General features: G+C 40.5%; 2 protein-coding genes across 11 annotated transcripts; one reads left to right on the top strand and one right to left on the bottom strand.

Moving 5' to 3' along the window:
• Positions 1 to 1,631: 1,631 nt before the first annotated feature.
• Positions 1,632 to 16,869, bottom strand: EMC8 (ER membrane protein complex subunit 8). 2 transcript variants are annotated; one of them, XM_077831352.1, is made up of 5 exons: positions 16,363 to 16,869; positions 8,435 to 8,511; positions 4,094 to 4,163; positions 3,454 to 3,548; positions 1,632 to 3,119 (listed from the first exon to the last, which is right to left on the bottom strand). In XM_077831352.1, the coding sequence occupies exons 1-5, from the start codon at positions 16,585 to 16,587 to the stop codon at positions 2,960 to 2,962; spliced, it is 627 nt and encodes a 208-aa protein (XP_077687478.1). In that variant the 5' UTR covers positions 16,588 to 16,869; the 3' UTR covers positions 1,632 to 2,959. The 2 variants fall into 2 exon arrangements, with proteins under 2 accessions (XP_077687478.1, XP_077687477.1); XM_077831351.1 differs by having other exon boundaries at positions 4,094 to 4,226; positions 16,363 to 16,807.
• COX4I1 (cytochrome c oxidase subunit 4I1) lies at positions 16,870 to 23,759 on the top strand. Of its 9 annotated transcripts, XR_013347702.1 has the most exons (6): positions 16,882 to 17,039; positions 18,738 to 18,811; positions 20,344 to 20,511; positions 22,540 to 22,671; positions 22,762 to 22,864; positions 23,490 to 23,623. XR_013347702.1 is itself a non-coding variant. In XM_077831358.1 (5 exons), the coding sequence occupies exons 2-5, from the start codon at positions 18,739 to 18,741 to the stop codon at positions 23,624 to 23,626; spliced, it is 507 nt and encodes a 168-aa protein (XP_077687484.1). In that variant the 5' UTR covers positions 16,870 to 17,001; position 18,738; the 3' UTR covers positions 23,627 to 23,759. The 9 variants fall into 9 exon arrangements, 8 of the variants coding, with proteins under 8 accessions (XP_077687484.1, XP_077687480.1, XP_077687483.1 ...); XM_077831358.1 differs by lacking the exon at positions 22,762 to 22,864 and having other exon boundaries at positions 16,870 to 17,001; positions 20,347 to 20,511; positions 23,490 to 23,759; XM_077831354.1 differs by lacking the exon at positions 22,762 to 22,864 and having other exon boundaries at positions 16,870 to 17,001; positions 23,490 to 23,759.
• The last annotated feature ends 3,372 nt before the right edge of the window (positions 23,760 to 27,131 follow it).

The raw sequence follows: 27,131 nt of genomic DNA, 5'->3' as shown, positions 1-27,131 counted from the left end.
ATAAAATTAACTCAAAGCAAGATATGTATTTTACAACTACAAAAAATTGATCTTTACAAAACATTTAGCATTTTGGGAAGCCTTAACTGGATAAGAGCTGAGTATCTGACAGAACAAATTAGAGCATGTGAATCCATAAGTGGCCAAAAACTTGATTATATGACATCTAGTTAGGAAGAATGAGAAATACATTTCCTGTAGCTTCAAAGAAATACCAGCTTGTACTTCAGTGCTGCTTAATGACTCTTCGTGTAACGGGTTCAATTCCCAGTGGCTTGTTAGGATAATGTTATCAGCTAAGTGAAACTTTGTTATGGGTTAAGTTTATACCTCTAAACTGATCTCTGAATGAGTCCCCCATTTAAGGCAGTTGTAAGAGACAAGTTAAGGGGCCACCCTTGAAGCAGAGCCTAATAGTCTGCTCAGAAACTAGCACCAAGTGGGCAGATGGTTTGACTGGGTATTGTCACCATGTGCGCATTGGCAGGAGATCACACACACACAAACTGAGAACAAACTGAAAAAGCAGATGAAAGCATGTGGCTGGACCCTGGAAAAAAACCTGGAGACTTTTTTTTTTTTTTTTGAGTTGGGGTGCAGGGTGAAAAGGCTGCTCTTGGCGAGCAAAAGAATCTGTTTCCTGTTATTTGATCCCTTCTGCATTCAGAGACACAGCACTTTGTACATTCTTTGTAAATAAACAAAACTACATTGAAGAAATACCCAACTATCACCAAATTCTGCTCCCAACTGGATCACCCACAGGACCATGAACTTTGACTAGCCACTCAGGTCAAAAAGGGGCAAATAATAACATCTGTCCCTGGAATGAACAGCAGATCATAGGCTTTGCCTTATATTCTGCAAACATCTTGAAAAACTCTGTTTATACAATGTGCATGATTGGTAATGTTTTTTCTGTACATGGACATGCTGGGAACACTCCACTAGCTAGGATATTTAGATCTGTGGTATAGCAGCACCTGAAATACGTATCGCTGGTTGTCAACTAGATTTCAGTTTCCCTTGTTCAGTGATGACTAGTCAGCATTTTACTTCCCCAAATGAGGTCTGCTTCATCCTTCTCTAAACTAGTTTATCATCACTGTGAAACAAAGGGAGCACTAATTTCTGTGATCCTCATTCATAATAACTATTACTTTAGAGTGGGATTTTGGCCTTAATTCTGTTCCCATTGATATCAATGGTAAAGCACCCATGGACTTTAACAGGTGCACACCGAGGTCAACTCAAGAATGGTTTTGAAAATCTCCCTTACTTTTTGCACAAGTTTCAAAAGTTTAAGAAAAAAGCAAAAAATTAGGAGATAAATACAGCATCTGGATTTTCATTGTGAAGGGTTTGTTTTGGTAGGGAACTTAGGAAAAGACTTTGAGTGAACTATACTGCAACATGTGTGTGTACCAAATACTTATTATGATCAAGAGACCAAATTCTCTTCATTTCTGATCGAATTAACAATTGAACTCAGGTCTTCCAAGGTAAAAGACAAGTTAGTGCATTAACTGCACTACACAGCCAGTGATTGAGTCTACTTATCTTGCACTCCTTTCCTCCCTACCCCCCTCTCTCCTCACCCAACCCCATCAAAGATGCCACAAAGTATCTGATTGACATTCCCCATGTCATCAAGTTTATTTTCAGGTGGTGGGGGACAAGCTACAATAGCAGTTGGTCAGCTAAAGCATTTTTCTTCCATTTGTTGTTACTGTTAAAAAGTGCTGAATGATATAAAATTTATCCTTTCAAGTTCATTAGGTTCACCAGGTTAAGTTGTTACAAGTTCTATAGTAACATAATTAAAAGAAAGAGACAGAAGGTAAGGTACAATGCCTTTGGTGTACCTGGTACAAAATAATACATATAAAAATGACAAAAGAAATTCTGCTATAAAGCTTCCCCATCAACTGGTAAACTTTTGTTAGAAACAGATATTAATTAGATAAACAGATAGATTTAAGAATAACTAGAGTGTTTCAAGGTTCCTTTGATCCATATGCTAAAGACAGATCAGTTGCCTTTAATTCACAGATAGGTACATTTCAGCCCTATTTGAATGGACAGTGTGTGAATCAGCTCAGAATTAAGAGTATCTGTTTAAAATCCAGATAGAAAGATTGCATATAATCAAGATGGCATTTTACTCTTCTCGTCTTTGTTTTCTCAACTCCTACAGAGCCTTGTAGTTGATTCAAAACCATTAATGTGCTCTACGTCCTTTTCACAAATCATAAAGTTAAGATTTGTTTTGACCTTGGTCGTAACTAGGTCTTAGGTAACAATTGTGGTTGGTAGTCCCAGCGTGGTTGGGAATCTCTGCAGCATTTGGAATATTGCTTTCAGTACATGTTATTCTGTAGCTATGATATGCTAAACTGCTGCAGAACAAATGCAATATGTGCACAGAGTATAATCTTTAGCAGTTAGCATTATTCTACTGCATCAATATAATGCCAGTTAAGAACCAGGTCAAAAGACCAGTTACCACTGGATTTTGTTTACACATTTGTGACTTAAAGAGTTTAAACATCTCATCTAAGGACAAGATTCATTTTTGAAAGATAGTTCATAAATCTTTAAAAATTACTCTCTCTAAAGATTATAAAAGGTTAGTCAAAACTTTTTAATATGAACAATTTGGACAAGCAGTAGTAGTTCTGGTTTTAAAAGGTTATAGCAACAATCACTACAATTGGGACGTAATCCACAAGGATGCCTATAACTGACAGTTTGTATTTCTTCTAAGGATTCTCATTAAAAAGATTTGACTGCTTATGGGCACGTTACCTTTTCCAAGTGACATGCCACTCTTTTTTAATCTGCTGTTGGCGTTCCCCAGAATGTACTGAAGATAACTCTATTTACATTCAAAAATATTTTTTTTTGAAGTATCTTCAGCATAGTGGAAATGGCCATAAATCAGTCAGTGGAAGCCTCCCTAACATAAGTGCAGGACAGCTTTGTTGATCTCTGGGTTTGTCCAGTCATTCCGGATGTCATCTAGGTGATTGTCGAAATCCACAAGGGTTTCGTAGGATTTGCTGTCCAAGAGAGATGCGGCAATCCTCTGGGCTTCAGACCAGTCTTCACAATAATCACTAGAATGTAAAATAACTAGGAATTAATAGTTTTCAAGGAAAATGATCTCCACCAGCTCTTTCAATTAAAACATAAGCCATAGCACTATGCAATGTGGCTACAGCTATGGAGGCAGAATACTGACAGTTTTTGTTTTTTATAAGCTAGATGTTATCTCTCAACATTATGAAAATCAGAAACCTTTCAAAGCATGGTCAACTATTGCCTGTTTTCTACTTACAAGGTCATTCTATATTATGTTGTTCGAGTGTAATAAGATAATTTTGCTCTTTATAGCTATTTACACAAAGGAACATCTCTTTATCACAACTTAGATATAAACATATTACTTACAAATGTGGGTCTTTGCATCTCCATTTGTTTTCATGATGCTCATACACATGAATGGCAGGTTCTATGCACTCCATCGTAAATTTAGTGTTATCCACCTGACATGCAACAGAAACAAATCATGTTCTTTCTTTCAAGATCCCAAATAAAGAGATAATATAAAAATGACAGTGTGGTTTTGAACATAATAGCATCTTCCATTCACCTCCATTAATCCATTCAGTGTTTCATCTTGTTGCTGCTTCTGAAGTGCCCATTTTTAAATGGTCTAAAGTGGTTTCTTTTAAACCACCAACATTCCACTGTAGCCCACCATTGCTTTTGCCCCATTGAGAAGGTAAGCCATTACGTCATGAAAGGTTTTGGAAGAATACACCTTTACTCTCCCACCACATACACAGAATGCAGCAACTCTCTCCATGACCAAGGAGGGCCAAAAGCAGGCTCTCTTTAGAGCACAGTAACTGCTCTGCTGGGCAAAAGAGGTTGCTTGAATGCCCTGCAAGGGACTCCCCATGGCACTCTGAGGGCTCAGCAAGTTAGTCATTACCATTACTTTATTAACAGAGCCAAGAAATGGGATTTAAACACTCATTCCAATATTGTGATTATAATCAGAAGAGAGATAAATGAAATTATATACCATTATGAGTGCCGGGTCATTAAAGCCCTCTGCAATCCTGGAGGCTACCTTTTCAGCGACCTGGTTTGGACTACAGAAGAAGGTCAAGTTAATTGTACTATATATTTCAGCTGAAGCCAGTAGGAAATAAGAGCTGAGAAGAGACATGAGAAAAAACAGTGTAGTTGCAAACACGAACAAGATATTAAACTGATACTACACTTGATCTAAATCAGAAGGGTAAGAAAACACTGAATCATCTCCCTTTAGCACATGATCTATATCTTAGCTGCGTTCCAGCAGTAGACATGATATATATTGGTTTTAGTAAGGCTTTTGCTACAGTCACATATAACATTCTCATAAGCAAACGAGGAAAATGTGGTCTAAACAAAATTATTATAAGGTGGGTGGCACAACTGGTTGAAAGACTATACTCAAAAAGTAGTTATCAATGGTTCGCTGTCAAATGGGTAGGGTGTATCTAGCAGAGTCCCACATGGGTTCAATCCTGGATCTGGTACTATTTAATATTTCATTAATGACTTGGATACTGGAGGAGAGAATATGCTTATAATGTTTGCTGATGACACCAAGGTTGGAGGGATTTCAAGCACTTTGGAGGACAGAATTAGAATTCAAAATGACCTTGATAAATTGAAGAATTGGTCTGAATTCAACAAGATTCAATTTAATAAAGATAAGTGCAGAGTATTTCACTTAGGTAGGAAAAATCAAATACACAACTGCAAAATGGGGAATAACTGTCTAGATGGTAATATTGCTGAAAAGGATCTGGGTTATAGTGGATCACAAATTGAATATGAGTCAACACTGAAATGTAATTGTGAAAAAGACTAATATTCTGGGGTGCATTAACTGGACTGTCCTATGTAAGACAAGGGAAGTAAAGTACTGTTTCCAATTCTGGTTGCCACACTTTAGGAAAGAAGTGGACAAACTAGAGAATGTCCAGAGGAGAGCAACAAAAGTGATAAAAGCTTTAGAAAACCTGACCTATGCGGAAAGATTAAAAAAGCTGGGCATGTTTAGACCTGGGGGGCGGGGGCGAAGACTGAGGTAGACCTGATGATATGATAACCCTTCAAATATGTGAAGGGCTGTTATAAGGAAGACAGGGATCAATTGTTTTCTATTTCCACTAAAGGTACAACAAGAAATAATGGGCTTAATCTGCACCAAGAAAGATTTAAATTAATAAGGAAAAACTTTCTAATGATAAGGGTAGGCAAGCTCTGGAATAGGCTTCCAAGGGAAACTGTGGAATCCCCATCACTGGAGGTTTTTAAGAACAAGTTAGACAAACACCTGTCAGGAATGGTCTAGGTTTACTTGGTCCTGCCTCAGAACAGAGGGCTGGACTTGATTTCCTGAGGTCCTTTCCAGACCTACATTTCCATGATTCTATAATTTTTCTGCAGTAAATGCTTACTCAGACTTGGTGTGGATCCAATAGTTTGCAGCCTCCAAACCTTCCCACCAGATCAATATCATAGTTATCTTTTGCTCCATTTCCAGGAACTTGGAAAAGGAGATTTCTAAATTTGCTCACTAATCTACATCTAAAACTCATTCAATACCCAGTTCCACTAGTAAGCAAATGTACTGATATTTCTTTAACAAGGTAGTAAAAGGTACAGTCACTGTATGGTGCAAGGGTATCTTGGCAAGCAAATTCATAAATTTAAAGTGAATAAGTGCGTAATATTCCTTCAAATTACCCAAGTGCATGTAAAACACATTCCCCTGGAAGATCTAGAAACCTAAGAGGAGCACATAACTTAGAAATCTTTAATGGATTTACTTTGCTCTAAATGATAAGTCCAGGGCAGTGATCCTTAAAACTTCCTTTATGTGTGAAACTTCTGCTACAGATCCTCCTGCATACTAGCTTCCCTTCATTCCTAATATTCCCAATGCACAATTTCTCTGCAGGAACCCGAGTGCATAGCTACATGGAACAAGTAGTATTAAAATAGTATTCAGATGAAAAGTTCACTTTAATGGGATAATTGTGGCTATTTAGGCCGTGGAGGAATTTAACTGTTTTGTAGATTTGCTATTTATTTCTTCTGCCTGCATTTAGAGAGTTACATTGAATAGACCCAGATCTCTCCTCATTGCCTACAGCAATTGCTGCTTTTCTCCCTTCAGGTCACTTTGGAATTGAGTTCTGTCATCTTGTATTTGCCACTCCTTTAGCCTTAGTGGAGAAAATCTGATCGCAGCTGAATTTACCCAAAATAAAGCTGTGCTGTGTGCAGACAGGTGTGTGCGCGTTTCAGTTTAGTTGGTCCAAAATACCTCTGTAAGTCTTAAAATGTCCCAGACTGTGCTCTTATCAGACGAATGCATCACAACTTAAAAAGTGACAGATGCATCACCACCTGAGAAAAGCAGTTCTGCAGACCACCTGAAAATCCTCCACAGACTATAGTAATATATATATAAAAAGAAAGTGTATATAGACAAACTGATATATGAAGTATGGTATTTTTCAGTAGATTCAGTCTTCATTGTGAGTTTACAAACTCTAAAAGGCAGAGGCACATTTGTGTAAGAAGGACTTAACCCCTTATCTATAAATATTACGGTGGTGTCTGGAGGCACTGAGCAAGTCGTTGTACATATACAGAGAGAGTCTCTGCTGAGGAGTTCCTTAAATGCCTTATCTTATATTTCCGGCTGGTCTTATGGCAATGTGAAAGTCAACAGCAACATCTCCAAAAATTCATAGCGTCTCTAGCAAGCCATATGCTGAAGCATACATAGTATTAAAGTATTGTGAAAGTAAATCCCCCCCACTCCGTTTTGTTATAATTAGTAGATTCCAAAGAAAATCTGCTTGCACCTAAATCATTACTGATCAAATGGGAAACCCTCTGAACTCCTCTGACAGCTTCTGAGACATGAGAATTTTTATTTGGAGATATCCCTCAAGACCAGAAGAAATTTTGCTCCAACAAAATGGCTTGAATAAATTAAAATGTTTTACTGAGAACAAGATGTTAATATTGATTTAAAATGAAAGCATTTATGTCCTCAAATTAGTCTTAATACTGGATAAGCTTAATGATTTAAACATGGGAAGAAAAAAATATTCAATATACATGTGTAAACTTAAAATATTGTCCCTTAGGATGGCTTTTATTGGTTATTTAATGAGCTGAATTAATGAGATGGAAAATATAGACTTACTCAGTTTTAAGATAAGGCATACATTTCAGATGCATTTGAGTGTGATTTTAAAGCTTTTCCCCAGAATACTATTTGCTGAACTAAAGAGCCTAAGTAACTTGGTATTAATCTACAGCAATGACACACAAAGCGGACAACAAATCCACTGTGTCACTACCGTATCTCAAAAAGCATAGTGTTTCTGACAGGACTGCAAATAAAATTTGCAGTCTAGTGGTTTTCATTTTTGCATCAGTATAGCTAGACCAACACAAACCCCCAATGTGTAGATGTATTGCACTAATGTACAAGTTACAAATCACACAATTTAAGTCACCTCTGGTACTGGCAAAGTGTGTCTACAACATTAGGCGCTTCCACCACTATGACTACATATCAGTATAGTTATACTGACGCAAATTTCCTGGGTCTAGATAAGCCCTAAGTGGGTCTTAGTTGTAAAATATTTACAGTGGACTTTACTTTTAAAAAAGAATTAACACATGACCGTTAAAATTCTATAATTAATTTACAGTGAGGGCATGTTGGGTAAAATTTACAAAAACAGCATGAGTGAATTAGAAGCCTAAATAGTTCCATTTTCAGAAGTGCATTAAGTCCCACAGACTTTCAATGGAATTCGGACTCCTAAATAACTGATGGTTTTGAAAATTTTACAACTTGTTATTAAAGAGTAATCTTGGGGAAAGTGATGAGTAAGAAATCACGTCTGTGCTCTACTTACATGGTGTACCATTGCAAGATAATTCCATGACTAGGTAGCAAAGAGCTTCATAAAAAATTAAAGGCAATTAAATAATCTGATAGAGATTAAATCATTTCAAAATGAGTTCCCAAAAAATCTATAGATTCATGAATAGATCTGTGAATTCTAGAGATTTCCCTGATATCTGTCAGTTAAATTGATTAGCAAGCACTGAAACATCCAGCAATTCTATAACATCTGTAATATAGGAGTAATTCTGGGAGACTACACAAAAGACATTTCACAGATATCTAACAGTATTAAGGAAACAAGGTGAAACCACATGACAGTTGTCAAAGTTAAAAACATTCACAGATTATACGTGCAATTATTTTTGTTGGCATAATACAAAGTGCAGCAAAAGAGAGTAAACAGAAGGAGATATTGCGTCGACACACCTGGCATCTTTCACACGCTCGTTAGCCTGATAATATCCAGCTATCACGTAACTATTCTCTTTGCACCATGAATCAATCTGAAAGAGTAAACAAAACAATTGTGAGTCCAGAAAATCACACTAAACTACCAAAAAGTATATATCTTTCCTGAGGCTAAGATGGCAATTGAAACCTTATAACATTTTAGCCAATTGCTAACGAAGTTAACCAAATGCTAATATACTTAACCACAACACAGGAAGAAACACAAGTATTAGGGAAAAGATATATAAAACATTAATGAAATTAAGTTGAACAAGAAGATATTTGAATTGTGATGTACAGCCTGAAATTCAAAGAACAGCATATGTTCTGGAGTGCTTGAGTAACCACTGGCATAACATTTTAGGTCTTACTAGCTATTTTCTGTTAGTGTTTAGTTGGCAACGGGAAGTAGAGCAACGTACAGGATGCGAGACTATACCCCATTTCACAAGACAGTTGCATCCATTTTGCTCAAAATAGTAGAAGTTCACATAGTGTTAAAATGTATACATTTTTGTATTATATAATGTTTTCTTTAAAAAGCAACTGATGCCTTAAATTTAAGAACTGAAAGATATGACAAAAAATTCTGACCATTGTCTCATTCTTCCAAATCACATCAGTTTCTAGGGGGATCTCCATTAACACAAGATTATTTTTTCTTAATAGTTTACCTGTGAGGGTAATTAAACATTAGAACAATTTACCAAGGGATGTTGGGTGGATTTTCCATTGCTTAGTCTTTAAATCAAGATAGAATGCCTTTCTAAAAATGTGTTTTGCAGCTGCGCTACAGCATAAGCTTGATGCAGGAATTACTGGGTTAAATTCTATGGCCTGTGTTATACCGGAGGTCAGACTAGATCCGTGGTTCTCAACTAGGGGTACATGTATCCCTAGGGGTACGCAGAGGTGTTCCGGGGGTACATCAACTCATCTAGATATTTGCCTAGTCTTACAACAGGCTACAGAAAAAGCACTAGTGAAGTCAGTACAAATTAAAATTTCATACAGTGACTTGTTTATACTGTTCTATATATTATACACTGAAATGTAATCACAATATTTATATTCCAATTGATTTATTTTATAATTATATGGTAAAATGAGAAAGGAAGCAATTTTTCAGTACTAGTGTGCTGTGACACTTTTGTATTTTTATGTCTGATTTTGTAAGCAAGTTGTTTTTAAGTGAGGTGGAGCTTAGGCGTATGCAAGACAAATCAGACTACTGAAAGGGGCACAGTAGTTTGGAAAGGTTGAGAGTCACTGGACTAGATGATCATAAGGGTCCCTTGTTCTATGAATAAGACTTCACATATGCAAATACTTTAACAAAAAAAAACAACTATGAAAGCTTATATAGTTTTTTGAATGAAAGGACAAATTCAGACCTGGTGTAAAGCAGGAAAAAAATATCTGGAAAACAATGGATATGGTCTGAATTTAGTCCATTATCCGTTGTTTTGAAAATACACATCTACCATTCCTGTTGCTCATAATTAAGAGTATCAGGCCAGGATAATCCAGAAATTTGGAAGGTGGAGAAAACAGCTAGTGCTTCCCTCCCCAGGTACTATGCATTTTAAAAAACCCAAACAGACTGATTAAAATGGATTCCAAAATGTATTTGATGTTGAACTTTGGCATCCTGTAAATCAGAACAATTTCATATTTAGTACAATAATTACAGTATTTAACTGTCTAAGCAGAAGAAAGCCATGTGAATAATCCCTCATCCACAGGGGATGACACGGATTTATATGTTTTATTAAAATGTCATCTTCTGGCATTGAAACAGCAGTTGGCCCTTAACTGGAGCAATTATAAACCCCATTTCAAGGGTTTATGATTTCAGTTTTAATTGCTAGTGGGCTGAAACCCTGGCACTAATGCCAACAACCCTGACACAAATTTACTTTAAAAAGGAAAACTGTCAATTTAAAAATTACGTTTGTCTGTTTTCAGTAGCATACACAGTAAAAATGTCAATTTCAAACAAGTGTAACTTTTAAGTTGACAGTTTCCTTTTCACTCAGTGAAAAAACTTTTTCTGTAAACAAAGATTGTTAACTTTTTGAATTTAACAGCAATTTCGCTAGATTTACACTAGCACTTTTCCTTACATTTCACATTGTAGCAATACCACCAATGGTAACCCCAGCATCAACTGGCCACTGATGTTTCTATTCCTGTCATCTAACCCTGATCAGAGCAGGTCAACGTGAGACAAGTGATAAAAATAACAATACCCAGCTCTTATATAGTGCTTTTCACCTGTGGATGTCAAAGTGCTTTACAAAGGTAAAAATGCCAGTGGCCAGTATACCCAAGGGGCAGATCCTCAGCTTGTGTAAACTGTCACAGCTCCACTGAAGTCAGCTTACTCTAGCAGAGGCTCTCCCCCCAGAGCTTCAATCACTGCTACCAGAAGTGGAGCTGCATCCACACTGATGCAACCATGGAGGATTTTGAAAGATTTGCAAGTATAGATAAGGCCTGAGTATACAGGCAGTGTCACTGTTGCTCATGTATAACCAGGCAGTGGACAGCAACTGCACTACATCAGGAAAGAGAGTTTTTTAAGTGTGGTTGTAAAACTACAACGACCGGCTGGGGGAGCCAAAGGCAGTACCTGAAACTTTTCGTAACTTGCTTTTTAAAAAGGACTTCATTTCAAATTGAGAACAAATGTGCAAATTAAGAATCGTGCAAATTTATTCCTTTCAATCCTTTTGCTGAAAAAGCCTGGTAAACACTATGAATGTTTCCATTAAAGCTGTTGTGCCCACAGAAGCTGCTGGCTTGGTACATGTTCCTTTCCCCATGTGTACTTTGAAACTGAGCTATGACATCATTTCAGGGGTCATCTGATATCAACAGGATTTTTTTTTCATATTACTTTAATAATCATTTTTAGAACTTTTTTAAAATGGACAAGGCTGGCACTGAAAATGTACCCTCTAAACTAAGGATTAGATTTGGAAAATATTAACTCAATTTGATGCTCATGCATAACTCAGAAATCAATGGGAGTTTTTGTTCATTAAGTGTTTGATCCTAAAAATCCTCATTCACATAAGCAGTCCATTCACCTCCAGGGTAATGATTACTCACCCAAGGAAGAGTTTATAGTAATAGGCCCTGAAGGGGAAAAAAAAAAAAATAATACATCCCCTCATTAAATTCAACCAATGCTGCAAGACGCTTTGGATATCTAGGAGTTTCTGGAAAAGGACATCAACTTTAACTGCATGAATTTTATTGACTTGTTCACTTAAGATGGCTCCTTAACTCAGAATTTTCCTTGTATTCATATTGTTACATTACATGCAAAACAGCCTCCATTTTAAAAGCCACAACAATCCAGTTACTATGAGCTGTTACATAAATACTTAGCCTTTGTACAAATAGAGAGAGACACACACACTCTGGGCTCTTGATAAGTTTTTAAAAATTGACAAGTATTGTAATTTGCAACCCATCTTCATGAACTTTATAATTAGGGCTTGCAAAAATTGATTAATTGTGGGAAAGACAGGGATTTTATGACTTTACTTTTAAAATCAATGTCCAAATACAAATAAGAAGTAGTGAAAAGGCAATAAATTGAGGATTTTAAGGTTTCTTAAATTACATAATGTACTAATATTTCAATTCTTTAGCTGTGTAAGAAACAGAAGAAAAGATTAAGACCCAGATCTTGTAATGAGCTTCACATGTGGACCCATTAAGGATCAGGGTCCCAATTTGGATTTAAAAAAAATTCTTCCATGTCCAGGGTACCTTTTTACATAGTTGAATCATTCTGTAATTGTGCTGTGTCCCAATTTTTCCCAGATCTCAAAATAAAAAATATAAACACCACAACGTCTAGCACAGCAGTCTCCAAGCATGTTTGCAGGTTTGGGGCTTTAATCTGTGAATCTCTTGGTGTTTTGTGTTTTTAAAAAATCTTGGAAGCTACTTGCCCACATAGGACCCCGACTGGAGTCAACTGTGTTCTATGGGACTGCAGCAGTCCCTCTGCATGCCACACATTGTAGGATCAGGATCTAAGGAAACAAGGCCCCCTTCCTAACAGTGTAGAATTTTAACTCCGGAAAAACAATGCTTCTGATACAGGCCAAACACTGAAACGCTCCCCTGCACTTGGGAGATTTACACACTCTAAGGCAGTGGTCCCCAAATTTGTTATATTGCACCCCACCCCCATTACTTGTAACGTAATCTGTCTGTACTCCCCCAGGTGCTGGGGCCAGAATCAGAGCTGCAACTAGGGCTAGGGGTGGAGCTGGGGCTGGAGCAGAGTTTCTCCCACCAACATAGCTTTTGTCACTCGCAACTGATGGGAGAGCTCTTCACCAGAGCATAGAGAATCTTCACCCCATGAGCTGCAGCGATGCACTTTTATCGGTGCCGCTGCAGAGCTGTACATATAAGTACGTCAGGCTACGTCTATATCGCAATCTGTATGAATTGAGTACTTACCTATACCTTAAACCAATTAATCACTGGAAATGAATAAATATACAAACTGTCACCTAGTTCAGCTCGTCTAGACAGAGCTGGTGTTTCTCAAAAGGCTACTGCCCTTCATTTTGTCTAAATTTTGCTGTTTCAGGCTCCAGTAACTAGACGTTCTACGACTGTGTCCAGTCATTTTAAAAACTAAGAGACATCATCTCTTACCACAGGCTCAGCTTTCAAATTTGGCGGCTTGCAGCTAAGCATCTAAGGCCTCAATCATGGAGCTCTGAGTGAGAGGACCCTTATACCCACATGGAACCGCACTGAAGTCAGTCGGCTTCTACACAGAGACAAGGACCTGCCCTTATGTATCAGCTTGCAGGACTGGGCCAAAATCTGTGTATTTAGGTATCTTAAAATCCACATCTGGGCACCCATGTTTGAAAGCTGAGCCTTATTTTGTTTCTTAAGCATTGTCACATCTTTTGCTTATCAACATTAATACTTCATTTATATTTTACGATGACTAATATAACTTCAAGAGGTACACATTTAATATAATGAAAGCCCCACGTATACATCAGTCCTAAAATTTTAGCTCAGTATATTCCAGTGCAACACAAACAATATAATGTGGGACACTCACATCAAAGTAGCAGGCAATCTTGAAAGTCACAATTTCAGCTTGTTTTAGACTGATGATGCCTGAGCAAAAGTTCCTTAAAGCTAGTCATGGTGGGTGTCAGTCTGCTTGCAGCCACGTTATTCACAAACCTGAAGGCTAACCTCCTACATAACACAGGCCAGAGAATTTCACTCAGTAATTCCCTGGATCAAGCCCAGAACTTGTGCTTGAGCGAAATCATATGTTTTAAAAAGACATCCAATCTTGAGTTAAAGACATTATGAACACCACACATCTTAAAAAATACAGTATAACATTTTATACTGTACTTCAATAGCATCTTTCATCCAAGGAGCTCAGGACCCTTTAAAAACACAAATGAATTTAAAGTTCACCCATCTGAAGAAGGGTTAAACCAGGTCCTGTCTACATAAAGAAATTCACACAAATGTGACTATATTGGCATGTTACTGGATTAAATCACAGTGCACTGCTGTGGTATAATCCCTATTTTGCACTGGTGCACCATATATACATTAGGGGTTTGCTTTGGCATAACTACACCAATAGCGTTATACCAGTGGAACTTTCCTTAATGTAGAAAAGTTTTGAGTTACCCAGCGTATCACAGCAAATCCATGGCAGATGTAGAAAGAGGACCCTCATCTCCTGTCCAAATCCTGTGCTCTACCCACATCAGACTATATGTAAACATGTATTTCTGTCTTGACTAAGAAAAACCGGTGCATTTTTAGAAAGAAATGCTTTTTTAAGGTAACATGATTAAACTGGGAGTCATTGAAGTCAAGAATTTAAAAGGCTTCAAAAAGGGATTGGATATTTACATGGATATCTAGAATAGCTGAATTTATAATTCAGAAGAATAGATCTGGGAAGGAATATTAAAACTTGTGCTTCAGGGTTGAAGCCAATTTCTGTTAGAGACCAGGATAACACATAATATGGGAGCAAATTATCCCAAACATGCCTACTGTGAGGTTCCCATTCCTTCCTCTGTAGCATCTGGTACTGGCCACTGTGAGACAGGACACTGGACTAGATGGACCTTGGGTCTGATCCAGTCTGGCAATTCCTATGAGCTGTGTGTCATCATCAGAAGCAATCTCCCCACTGACCAGGACACACCAACTCAAAGCAGCACTGGACCCTGCCAGAACAACAGATGCAAAACCTGCAGACATATCCTCACTGGTACAATGATCAACACCCACCCACAATACATCTTTCAAGATCCATGGGTCTCACACATGCCTATCACAACATGTGGTGTACCTCATCCAGTGCACTAAATGCTTCAATAACAACTATGTGGGTGAAATGAGACAATCAATACATTCTCAAATGAACTCACTCAGAAAAATGATAAAAGACAAAAACACCACATCACCATTTCACAAAACTATCACTCTATATCTGACCTCTCATTCTCAAAGGAAATCTACACATCATCTTCAAAGGACAAGCCTGGGGACTTAAATTCATAACTTTTCTTGACACTAAGAACCATGGACTGAATAGAGACATTGGATTTATGGTTTATTACAAACAGTCTATAACCCACTAACCCCTCCCCATAGCATTGGCCATGTCACCTTGAATGGTCCCTTGCAATGTGTGTTAACTACTTACGTAGTATTTATTTATTTCACCTTGTATTTAGTTGTGACACTTTGGGTATGTTTACACAATAAAGAAAAACCTGCAGCTAGCCCATGCCAGCCGACTCAGGCTCTGGTGTTGTTTCATTGCTGTGTAGACTTCCAGGCTCAGGCTGGAGCACCAGAGGTTTTTCTTTGCTGTGTAGACATACTCTCTGAGTACAGTTCCCAGACCTGAAGAAGAGCGCTGTGTAAACCTGAAAGCTTGTCTCTCACCAACAGAACTTGGTCCAATAAAAGATATTACCTCACCCACCTCGTCTCCCTAAGAATTACCCACCTTGACTTAAAATACCATTTGTAGCATATAAGCAAAGTTTAACGCCCGTTTACAACATGACTAGGTAACACGATTTAAAAGGTGTTACATTCGATGCTAAGTGGTGTTTCAAGTCACGTTAGCTAACACCATTTTAAAAAGCCTAGGTTTTTTTCTAGTCTCGGAGGCAGACCTTGGCTACATAGAAAAGTTATACCTGTAAAAGCAAAGCTGTGAATTTAAACCAATCTAGTTATATTTGTATAACCTGCTGTGTGGGAATTCTTATTTCAGTATAAGAGTGCCTTTTTCACTTTAGTTTATATCACTTTGGAAGGGGTAAACAGGAATCAGTGTGTCCACTTGGGGAATTATGCTGATATAATTATGCCGCTATACCCGTCAACTTCCTCTTACAGAGACAATCATTAAGTCTACACTAGCAAAACAGGAGCTGTACTTTTCAGCTGGGGCAGTTTTCACCAGCGAAAAACGGTAGTGCAGACAGTGTAGAGGATCTGTTTGCATGAACCCTTGCTTTTCCAGGGCTCAGTCTACAAGCTCTTCTGCGAGGCAGAGTCTGCATCTCTCTCTCGGCCATTACATGCCACTCAGGACCCTTTTTGTTTTGGGGCCATTCCGTGGGTCTCTGCAGTACAGTTGTGTCTGCCTGCGCGGGCGCACGTGCGAGTCTTCCCCCTTTCAGCTTGGTCTGAGGGGGCCTTTCCGCGTCTGGGCTCTATCCCTAGCCCGTCCACTGATCTGACGCGCGACCTCGGGGGGCGGAGGGGGGCGTTTCCCCACCTGCCTAGCGCTCTAGGGGAGCCGTGAGGGCGCTGACGATGGGCCCAGTGCTACTCTCGCTCCTTACCAGCGTCAGCGCCACCTCCAGCATGGGGGCCAGGGCCAGGGTGCCGTGGAAGAGGGGGACGCAGTCCACGAAGAGGGTGTGGGGCTGCGGCTGCCCGTGGGGCTGCTGGTCCCTGCGGGGCGGGGGCGGCTGCTTCTCGGCCACCAGCAGCCCGTTGACGGCGCAGTGCGGGTACTTGGCTCCGTGCAGCACCATCTTGCAGTAGGCCTGGGTGGTCAGCTTCATCCTGGGGCGCCCTGCTCCGTCGCGGGGGCCGGCCCCCAGCTCCGCTCGCCTCACGGCGCGGCGGGGGGCACCATAGGCGGCGGAGACGCTGGGGCTGCCCCGCCGGGCCGCGTGAGGCTCCTCCGGGCGGCCCCTGAGAGGCCAGCTCCCGCCTCCGTCCTCCGCACGCGACGCCCTCGCGCTCCCCACCGGCTGCCGCAAAGCGCCGCCCAGCGCTGTCGCAAAGCGCCACCCCGGGGACGCGAAGGGGAGGGAGTCCTCCGACGTCCCACTCTGCACCGCGGCGCGGCTCTCTCTATTTCCCTCCGACCGCCTCGCGCTCCGCCGCTATCCCGGCGGGCCGTGCGCCAGAGCGTTTCCGCTTCGCCTCTCTCTCGTCTCCGGCTCGGCAGCCGCGTAGAGGACGGTCGCCAGGTCGTTGGCAGGGGCGAGTGAGAGAGGCCTTAGGGCGGGTCAGGCTCCGTCTCTGTGGAAAGCGGGGGGCACTGGTGGGGGAGGAGGGTCCGCCCGGAGCTATCCCGGGGCGGTGGGGGGGGCATCCCGGGGCGGGGGGGGGGGGGAGGGAGGGGAGCGCGGTGGCGGGAGGCCCCTTCTCCTCCCCCCCCGGTGTTTCTGTTTCCTTGGCTGCACCGCATACGTCTTGTCCCGCTGCACAAGCCCCTGCGGCCTCCGCCTCCCGCTTCCCTCGGGCGCGCCCCGCCCACCCCTGCGGGTAGGGAGCAGCCGGCTCCCCGTGCGCTGGCGGGCCTTGCACGCCGCTGGCTCGGCAGGGGGGTCGAGTCAGTGGCCGAGTGGCGCTGAAGAGCCAGGCCTGTGGGAGGCCGGGCCCGGGAGATCGAGCTGGGTGCTCAGCCCTAATCAAGTGGGGGTGAGGTCCCTACCAGGAAGAGATGATTTAATGACTGAAAGCTGATCTGTGCTGGACAGGACCCAAAATACAGACCGTCCGTGCTCCAGAGAGCTTCGTGCTAGACTGGAGAGGTCGTGCTAATTTATTGGCTTCTCAGTGCTCCCATCACTGTAGTGTCTGAGCATTCTGGAAACGTGAATGAATTTTTGTTTGGGATGCTTCTGGTGGGTAGGGTACGAACACAGAGACTGTAACTTACTGAAGTTGCAGTCTGAGTCATAGTCATTTTTAAACATAAATCCATGTTTATTTTAGTCCTAGATCAATGTTTCTAAATCAGTGGATTTTAGCTCCCCCCACGCCCCTGGGAAGTCCCAAAAGGCACAGGGGGGAGTGATGTTGGAGAGCGTTGAAAATTTTATAACAATAATGCAAAGACAAGCTAGCTCCTCCACTTCCCCATACACCGTTACCTTTCAAGGTCATGTATTTTGTCAGCCTCTTGTAACACACACAGATTATATAGTCATATTATAATTGATACTTTATTTACTCTCTTATAGTAAATGTAAGGAAGTCCTGATAACTTTTAATAAGGACTCACCACATGAAGAGGTAGAGAAATCTGGCCTGAACCAATGCCTTTAATTATACAGTATTTGGGATTCATTGGGAAGCACTGAATAAGGTGTCTAGGATTTTTCTAAATGTATTGATCTCATTGATTTGTCAAGATATCTTCATCACATTCTCCTCAAAATGTTAAAGAAAACAAATTTGCCTACAGAATTGAAACCCCAAAAAAGCAGCATCTTGGTAGTGCAAGTAATTATTTTTAAGTGGTTTTAGTAACATGGGCAAAATATATTAAATACTCATCTTCACAATGATCATTGGCATTGTGTCTTGTTTGAATGCTTGTTCCACTGTCAATCAGAATCTAGTTTTTCTGTTGCTAGTAGGCCTTGTAATGACTCCATGCACAAAAGGCTAGGGTATATTTCACAACTATTGAAATAAAAATCTTAATTATTTGTAACTTCCCCTTCCAAGATTGCATCTGAAATCTCTTTCCTTCTTATCACCCCTTCTGCCCACGAGCCCTGGTTTGTTGAAAGGTCATGAAAGCGTTGAGGGGGTTTGGGCAATTGTGATTTCTTCGGAGAAGAAGCCTGGAAAAAAACACATCGGTCTTCAAGTACATTGTTATATTCTAGTAGATGGAGAACAGCATTCTTCCAATTGTATCTATGAATTTGACATCTTTTAACTGGTAATTTTCTCTTTTTTCTCCCCTTAGAATGTTGGCGTCTAGGGCATTTAGCCTAATTGGCAAGCGTGCCATTTCCACCTCCATCTGCTTGAGAGGACATGGTAGGTAACTTGTTTAATTTTAAATATGACCGCAGAAGAAACTTAACATTTTAGGTGCCTCTTCTTAAATCACCCAGTATGAGCAGCTTTAAACTTTGTAAAAACAAGTGTGCTAAAGCCCAAGCTAATCACTGGTACAAATAGCAAAGACTGAAAGTCCTCTTAACAGCAGAAGCTGTTTTTTTAAATGAAGTGTTTGGAAGCACTTCACAAGAGGATCACAGAATTGCATTTAAAGAATTTTTGTAACAATGGCCATTAAAAATGCAATTTATTCTCTCTTAATGTTCTTATATGCTGAGCAAAATGAAATTTCTCTAAAAACTTGAGTTAAAAGTACACTGAGATCTGTAATTGTTCTGAATTCAGACGTAGCTCTGCTATAATAGCAATTTCTGTGAGAGCCAAATGTGGTTTGTTGGCAGCACACCGTTATTTGGGAATATTCTTTTTTTTTTTGGTTGGTAATTTGGTACTTTAAGGATATTATTTATTGACCCAGCACCCAGGCTGGACATTTCAAACTCAAGTGTGTTTGGAGAGGATGGGACATTATGCAAATATCAAGCAGTGACTGTGAAAACAAGGCAGCAAAAACCAAATCAAGGAGCGGTGACGCACTCTGATTTAAAATGTATCTACACTAAGGACTTGTCTATACTGGCAACGTTAAAGTGCTGTCGCGGCAGCGCTTTAATGTGGCTTGTGTAGTTGCGGCAGAGCGCTGGGAGAGGCCACAGCGGTTTTTTCACAACCCTGAGCGAGAAAGTTGCAGCGCTGTAAAGTGCCAGTGTAGACAAGCCCTAAAAAAACTACATCAGCACAGCTGCACCTGAATTCTTCTGTCAACCTAGTGCTGTCTACACAGGGATTTAAATTGGCTTAGCAACATCAGGGATGTGGATTTTTCACACCCCTGACAGATCTAAAGTGACCTAATTTGCTAATGTAGACCAGGCTTTACTTGTCCAGTAGCTGATGATCCGTGCCATCACCAGTAGATGGCATCACAGAACTACAATAGCCTTAGAGCGATATTGGATTAATAGAACCTAGACAGGGTAATCTTATGAAATTGTATAGGAAAATATAACTTGAGTGCTTTCTAAATATTTAAAGGAAGATTGTCAACTTTAAATAGAGTAAAATTTTGGGAGGGAAAAAATAGTTGAAATTAGTTTCAGGTATTACAAGTTCCTTTGAGACCCTTTGCCAATTTTTGTAGTCTGAAAATATTTACTAATGGGTATTTAAAAAAATAAATAAATCTCTCCTTTGATGCTGTGATACACACACAGTACACAAATTGGAGAAAGAATTACTCTTTTAAATTATAGTAATCTTACGTGTTTCTTATAACAACAGTAGTTGAAAAAAAATCAGACAGAAGCATTTCTCCCCTTTAAAACTTCTTACTTGGCTTTTTTTTTTTTTTTTTTTTTTTTTTTTTTTAAACCATAGAAGTTCAGGTATGCTCTCTTGGTACTTTTGGATTCCGCACATGTGTACATTTGACTCTCTTATCTCTTAAGCAGGTGTTGCGAAAGTGGAAGACTTCAGTCTTCCAGGTTACACTGATCGTCGTGACATTCCTCTTCCTCAACTGGAATACGTAAGGAATCTATCTGCTGAGCAGAAAGCCCTGAAAGAAAAGGAAAAGGCATCATGGAGTGCCCTCTCTACTGATGAGAAGGTTGGATGTAGGTACTCGGGGCACTGGAAAAATAAAATACAACCCTACTGCTGAGGATGATGTAATCTGTTCTGTTGTGCATACAGTATTGATGGACATCTCTCAGGAAACAGATGAACAAAGAAGGAAACCTCCAGCTCTCTAGTCTTAAGCCCTGATCCTGGAAATGGATCTGTGTGGGTGGAGACTCTTGGGTCAGTTTGGAGTCCCATTGAAGTAATTGGAACTCCTCTGTTGGCAAAAGCCCTCTTCTCCCCTCTCTTCCCCCCCTCCCCAAATCTGATTGCAGTATCAGTCATCTATTATAGCAATCTGAGTCCTGATTGTCTCAAAGGCTTGCCTTTTTTAACTCCGCGTGGTACACATTGATGCCTTAAACTCATTGTTAAAGGCCCCATGGTAGTTTGTATAAAGCTAACTCTGTTAGCAAATAGTGATGTAGATGCTGTGTCTTGGGGTTACTTGAATCACCCTGCAAGTTCTCTCCTTCACTTTGGGGTGTCCCAACTGATAGCTGTTCTTAAGAACGGCAAAGTAACTGCTCATTTTTGATTCCCCACTTAAGCTGTAATGAGTTTAGGCTGTGTGCTGTGGTCAAGGACCTCAAGCTGTGCATGTTGCCCTACTGCTTACTCTGGTTTTCTGAGAACCCTCCTGCTCTCCTTAGAGCTTTAGAAGCTTCTGCTTCTGCCCCTGTCCTCCTCCTTTCTACTTTACACCCATTTTTCAGCTACCATCTGTATGTCCGAATCCTTCAGGTGGAGGGGTCGCTGCTGAGCAGTCAAAGGCACTTTTTAACTCCTGCAGGCTTAAGTTGCTGGCTGAAGGAGAGGGAAGCTGGTGAAACCCAGGCTTCACACTGGGTAGTGGAGAACATTTAACACCTCCCGACTCCCCTGCTTATGTAATTAGAAAAGCTGAGTTTGATTATATGATTCTTTATTCTGTGATGGGGAAACAGCTGGGAATATAATTTGTTTTCGCTTGTTGCTAACAGCAGCTGATATTAATTGCAAAGTATACTGCACAGAACGGAAATATTTGCATACTTTTAGTCTGTGATTAATAAAGTATTAAACCTTAACATTATTGGCTAAAGCTCAGACTTAGACACACAGTCATCTAGAATTGCAGGTGAAACTGTATCTTGACACCAGTCTGTTGTGTTGAGGTATCTAGTGAGGGTTCACAACATCTTGGGATTTATGTACAATGTGCACTGTCCTATCCTCTTTGCCAGTGGCATGAGTCTTACGCCACTTCACCATTGTAAGGTGTAATATGTTTGTCTTTCTGAAGCTTCTCTACATATAATAAATTATATTTTTCAAGATACCTTAAACATGGATGAAACTAAGACTCTTTAGCAGAGTAGAAATAGCCTTTTAAAAAGCCTCAAATGCAATTCAGCCCCCAGATTAGCTGCAAGACAATTCCTATTAAAACAGAAGAACTATGCATGGAGTCAGGAGATGTGGATTTTATTCCTGATTGTGTCACTCACTCTGTGACCTTGGGTAAGATCATACAATCACTACAGTGCCTTGACTTTCCCATGTACAAGTGAAGCTGAAAATAGTGTCTGAACTCAGAGGTGTGATGAAGCTTAATGTGTGTAGAGTGCCATGAGATCTTTGTGTGGAAGATGGTCTAGAACTGAAAAGCTGTTATAACTTCTGTGCAATCTAGAACTGCTCTATAAATTAGTGTCCTCTCTCTATATATACCCTAGCCCGCATGCACAGGGATTTCAGCCACTTCTGTGCCAAGCTGAGTGATTCATACTGTTTGTTTGAAAAGGGGGATTAAAATAGATATGGCACAGCTGAATTCCACTATCTGTAAACTTGTGGAGAAAATAAGCGATTAAAAAAATTCCAAAAACCTAATAGACTCAAACAAATGTACTGTAGTTTCTGTAAGATGTATGTTCAGTCTCAGGAGCCATGTGCTAGTTGTTAAAACTTAGGGGAGAAGTCTTTTGTGTAGCTTACAAATAATGCAGTAAAAAAGATTGATGCTCTCTCCTTTTCAGTGTATCGTATCAAATTCTGTGAGACCTTCGCTGAAATGAATAGGGGATCAAATGAGTGGAAGACTGTTAGTGGTGGTGTGCTCTTCTTCCTTGGCTTCACTGCCTTAATTGTCATTTGGCAAAGACTGTATGGTAAGTAAACAACATGTTCTTAATTCTTACACACTAGCTCATACCTATTTTCAATTTAAAATTTTTTTTCCTACCGTAAACTGTGCTTAGAACTCCAAATCTTGCATGATGCTGATAGACACTGATTCAGGAAATGCTGAAACCTTAAGCCATACTGGTTTCTACAAGGTTCTTTCCTATCCGCTTTAAGCAGGTAAATAACTTAACCATCCAGGAATCTTAATCAGATGTGTTTGGGGAAATCGTATTAGTGTACCAGTGATCACACAGCTTCCCCTTCCTCCTTCAAAACACAGTCCCCACGCGGTAGAATCAAAACTCATCCCCTTCTGAGAGTTTGGCTTTATTTACAAGAAAACTAAGAACCATAAAGCAGACTCCAGCCCAAGCCTTCTCAGCATGCTTCGCTGCTCCTAGGGTTCCTCTAACCCTCAGAACTGCCCAGCTCAGATCCTTTCTCTCAAAGATAGCCACTCTTGCTCTCCATCACAGAGAGCAGTTAACTGAACCACCCACAACAGTGAGTTGGCAGGACTCCTCTTGCATCTCCCTGCTGTCCTGACATCTGCTAACAAGGTGAAGTACAGGAGAAGGTTGCCCCTTCTTATAGCATCCGCGCCAATCAACAAATCAGTAACTGGACATTTAGAATTCATGCAGGAAACTAAATAGATTTTATGGGACTTATTCACTGGGTGGGTATTTTAGTGTGCATTATCAGCTTTGAGTTGATAAAAGTGCATTTTTCATGAGATCAAATAGATGGCATTGAACATCGTTGTGTCACAATAAAATCCCAACTGAATTTTGAATTTCAGTTTATGGTCCTGTTCCTCACACCTTCTCTGAGGAATGGGTGGCTATGCAGACCAAGAGAATGCTGGACATGAGAGTTAACCCAGTCGAGGGCTTCTCGGCCAAATGGGACTACGACAAGAACGAATGGAAGAAGTAAAATCACTCCTGGGATCACTGGACCTGCTGTCCACTTGAATTTTAAATGATTCCATTACCTACATGTGACCTCACTGCTTATGTACTGGAACAAACTCCATTTAAATGATAATAAATGTCTGGTTTACTTGAAAGTTTCTTGTATTGATCTTAAATGCTTTCAGTTGTGTAGGCTGTAATGATTAGTACAATTTTCTAAGGGGCAAAGTCTTTCTAAGTACTACTGAATTGTCGTGGATTGATGGCACAGCATTACAGGTTCAGTAAAAGGGAATGATACACCTGTGTGCCCAGTTATTTTTAATTTAGGGGGTCTTATTTTATCAGAGAATAACACCAAAATTAAAAATGCAGTTTAAAAAGCTCCAGTACATGACCTCACCCTCACTTACTTTACCGAAATAGTGATGTTTCATGCCGCTGTGTACCAAGTACTTTTATTTAAGCCATTGGCCCTGGAAATCCCAATATTAAGTGGTGGTTTAGCTTTCATTAGCACAAAGCATTTGGAATTCTTGTGGCAAGGGTTTAACAGAAACAGTCTGAAGAAAATGTATCTAAAGTGTTTCTGTTGCACAGCCAGAAATCATTCTGGCTACATAAAGATCTGAACTGCATTCGGTACAAGCAGATCACAGCTTCCAGGAAAGCTGCTGTGGGCTATCTTCGTCCACAGATAGAATTTCAGAATGCAGAACACAGTAGCTTGACAGATTTCAATCTAACTCCATTTCCCCCCTCTCCCCCCCCCCCTTTTTTTTTTAAAAGGAAACTTGGCTAAGAATTTTCATTGTCTAGCTTCTGACCTCCGTTTTCATTCTGACCCATCGTCAGTTCCACACTTATACTGTCATTTTTGGAGGGCAGGGGAAGTTTATAATAAAGTGGGATAAGGAGAGGCCTTTAGCTCATCTGTGCTTGGGCCTGGACTATTTTGTTTTTTAAATGCAAATTAACAAAACTTACTTGAGGGAGAAGAGAAATATCCAAGATGTGGCAGTGACTATATTTCAGTATACACATTTTAATATTTACAGTCAGCCTCTCATCCCAGAGGGTGACCGTGTAGATGGATTGCTTCATCTCTGGAAGAACATCAGCAGCACTAAAGTTTTTAGAAATGAGTAATACCTTCTCCAACAGGAATGAGCTGTTTACCTAAAATCCCTTTGTATTTACCTAAACTTGGTCTGAACTCATTCCAAGGTCATACCCTTTCTCTTGCAGCAATGGCATAATGTGTTTCAGAGTAACAGCCGTGTTAGTCTGTATTCGCAAAAAGAAAAGGAGTACTTGTGGCACCTTAGAGACTAACCAATTTATTTGAGCATGTGTGAAGCAATTTAGATGTAAAAACAATGTGTCCAGCTGGGCAGGGGGAAGTGCTTCAATACTATGGTGACTGGTGCTAAACAAATCCTAAGGTAGCTAATCAGTGCCCCATAACACATCATGATGTCAATGGCATGGTGGAGTGAGCCACCTCTGGCGTCACTTTCTACATCCTGTAGCTGCTGGATTTTCCCTAGGGAGACCCCTATCTAACAGTGACCTGTGCCATAAAATTCCTGTGGGCAAGTCTTCGGGCCAAAATATTTAAAAGTGGTCTCGGTTTGTGCACATTAAAAAAATCCCACTCAAGCATGGTACCCAAAAATTAAAGTGTTTTACAGTAACTTTCTTTGTCAGTTTCCCTGCCTGCAAACTAGGAGACAATGCTTCCTCTTCGCAGGGGGGTGTCCTGATTCTAAAGCCAGTCACGCGTTTGGCATTCCTGTGCTGGGGTGAGGATGGTCAGAGAGAAAGGTATACATCAAATAATTCCTGGTCCCTTCCTTGTGCATATCCGATGTCTACCGTACCAGAGGTCAAGTGGTCAATCTTTGTTTCAGGAAATGAACTTTTCAACATGCATTTAATATAACAATTAGGGGGAGATTTTCAAAGGCAGGCAGATGCCCCACTCCCATTGACTTTCAAGGGAAGTTACTCTGAAACCTGTCAAGGGAAGTTGTGTACCAAACTCATCTTTGAGCATTTTGAAATGTCTCCATCTATGTACACCGGGCTACCACAAATTACTGGAATGTATATCACAGAGGTGAGTGTGGTATGGTCAGTTTAGCAGATTCACCATGTTAGTTGGTGCAAAATTCTGTTGCTCCTGACTCTCAGCCTGGAAGAGAATGACAACAGTGAAATTCAAAGGACCTGTCAGTATCCTGTGAACCAATGTTGGTGCCTTTTGTGGGTCATGTCAATTCGATACACTTTTTTTTTTTTTTCCAGCCTAAATAGGGGCATTGTCATACTCTTCCCCTGCCGCCCCCCCCCCCCCATCTGTTTTGGGAATTAGAATTAGGTCACTACCATTTTATTTCAGAGTAACAGCCGTGTTAGTCTGTATTCGCAAAAAGAAAAGGAGTACTTGTGGCACCTTAGAGACTAACCAATTTATTTGAGCATGAGCTTTCGTGAGCTACAGCTCACTGCATCCGATGAAGTGAGCTGTAGCTCACGAAAGCTCATGCTCAAATAAATTGGTTAATCTCTAAGGTGCCATAAGTCCTCCTTTTCTTTTTACCATTTTATTGTTTCCAGAGAATCTGATTGACTTGGAAGATGATGATTTAGGGGATAATGCGGACATTCCATCCAATGCTGGAGTGTAGATATCTGATTGCCGGGTTTTAACCGCTACGCTGAACTGCTGCTGCTTTGTTTTTCTCAGTGCTAAGGGCCTCTGTTGTGTGCTACTGACGCTTTCACAGTGAAAAGTAATTGTGCCTTTTCAGAAGAGAGTTTGTTTCGGCTTCCTTGGAGGGGTTGATTGGTCTAACACCTCCCTTCTCCCTCAGGGTTCAGAGAGTTAGTGTTAGCAGCCGTGTTAGTCTGTATTCACAAAAAGAAAAGGAGTACTTGTGGCCCCTTAGAGACTGACCAATTTATTTGAGCATGAGCTTTCATGAGCTACATTTACTTAAACATCTCTTTCCCCTCTTCCCCCCTCATTGCAAAAAATATCATTTAAATACCATGGGCCAAATTCAGACTGTATTTCTTTGTAAATCTGGAGTAATTCCACAGGTGAGAGAGACATGCTTTGGAGCTTACAGGGAGCTCTTCAGGTCTGGGAAATACAAGGTGAAACAGATTGTTTAGCAGCAGTTAACATATTTCAAGGGATTATTCACGGTGAAGTGGCCTATTAACACCCCTCCATCATAGGGAGGAAAGGAAGAGGGGAGGGCTGTTAGTTACAGTAACCCAGCGCTAGGGGTTAATTCTCTAGTTATAACCCTGATAGTTGTAAGAAGCCATAAATCCAGGGTCTCACTTCAGTCCATGATTTTTAGTGTCTAGCAAAGTTATGGATTTAAGCTTCCAGGCTCATCTTTTGAAGCTGTGCCGTTTCCCTTTGCGGAGGTGGACTGACAGGTCAGAGATAGGGATCGCTTTGTGAAAAGTGTTCGCCCAGGTGGGGGGGTGGTGGTCTTGTCTTCTAT

The sequence above is a fragment of the Eretmochelys imbricata genome, chromosome 12 (genome assembly GCF_965152235.1).
Source record: "Eretmochelys imbricata isolate rEreImb1 chromosome 12, rEreImb1.hap1, whole genome shotgun sequence".
Taxonomy (NCBI): domain Eukaryota; kingdom Metazoa; phylum Chordata; order Testudines; family Cheloniidae; genus Eretmochelys; species Eretmochelys imbricata.
Note: the sequence above shows the minus strand (reverse complement) of the source record. Positions and strands in the feature narration are given on the sequence as shown.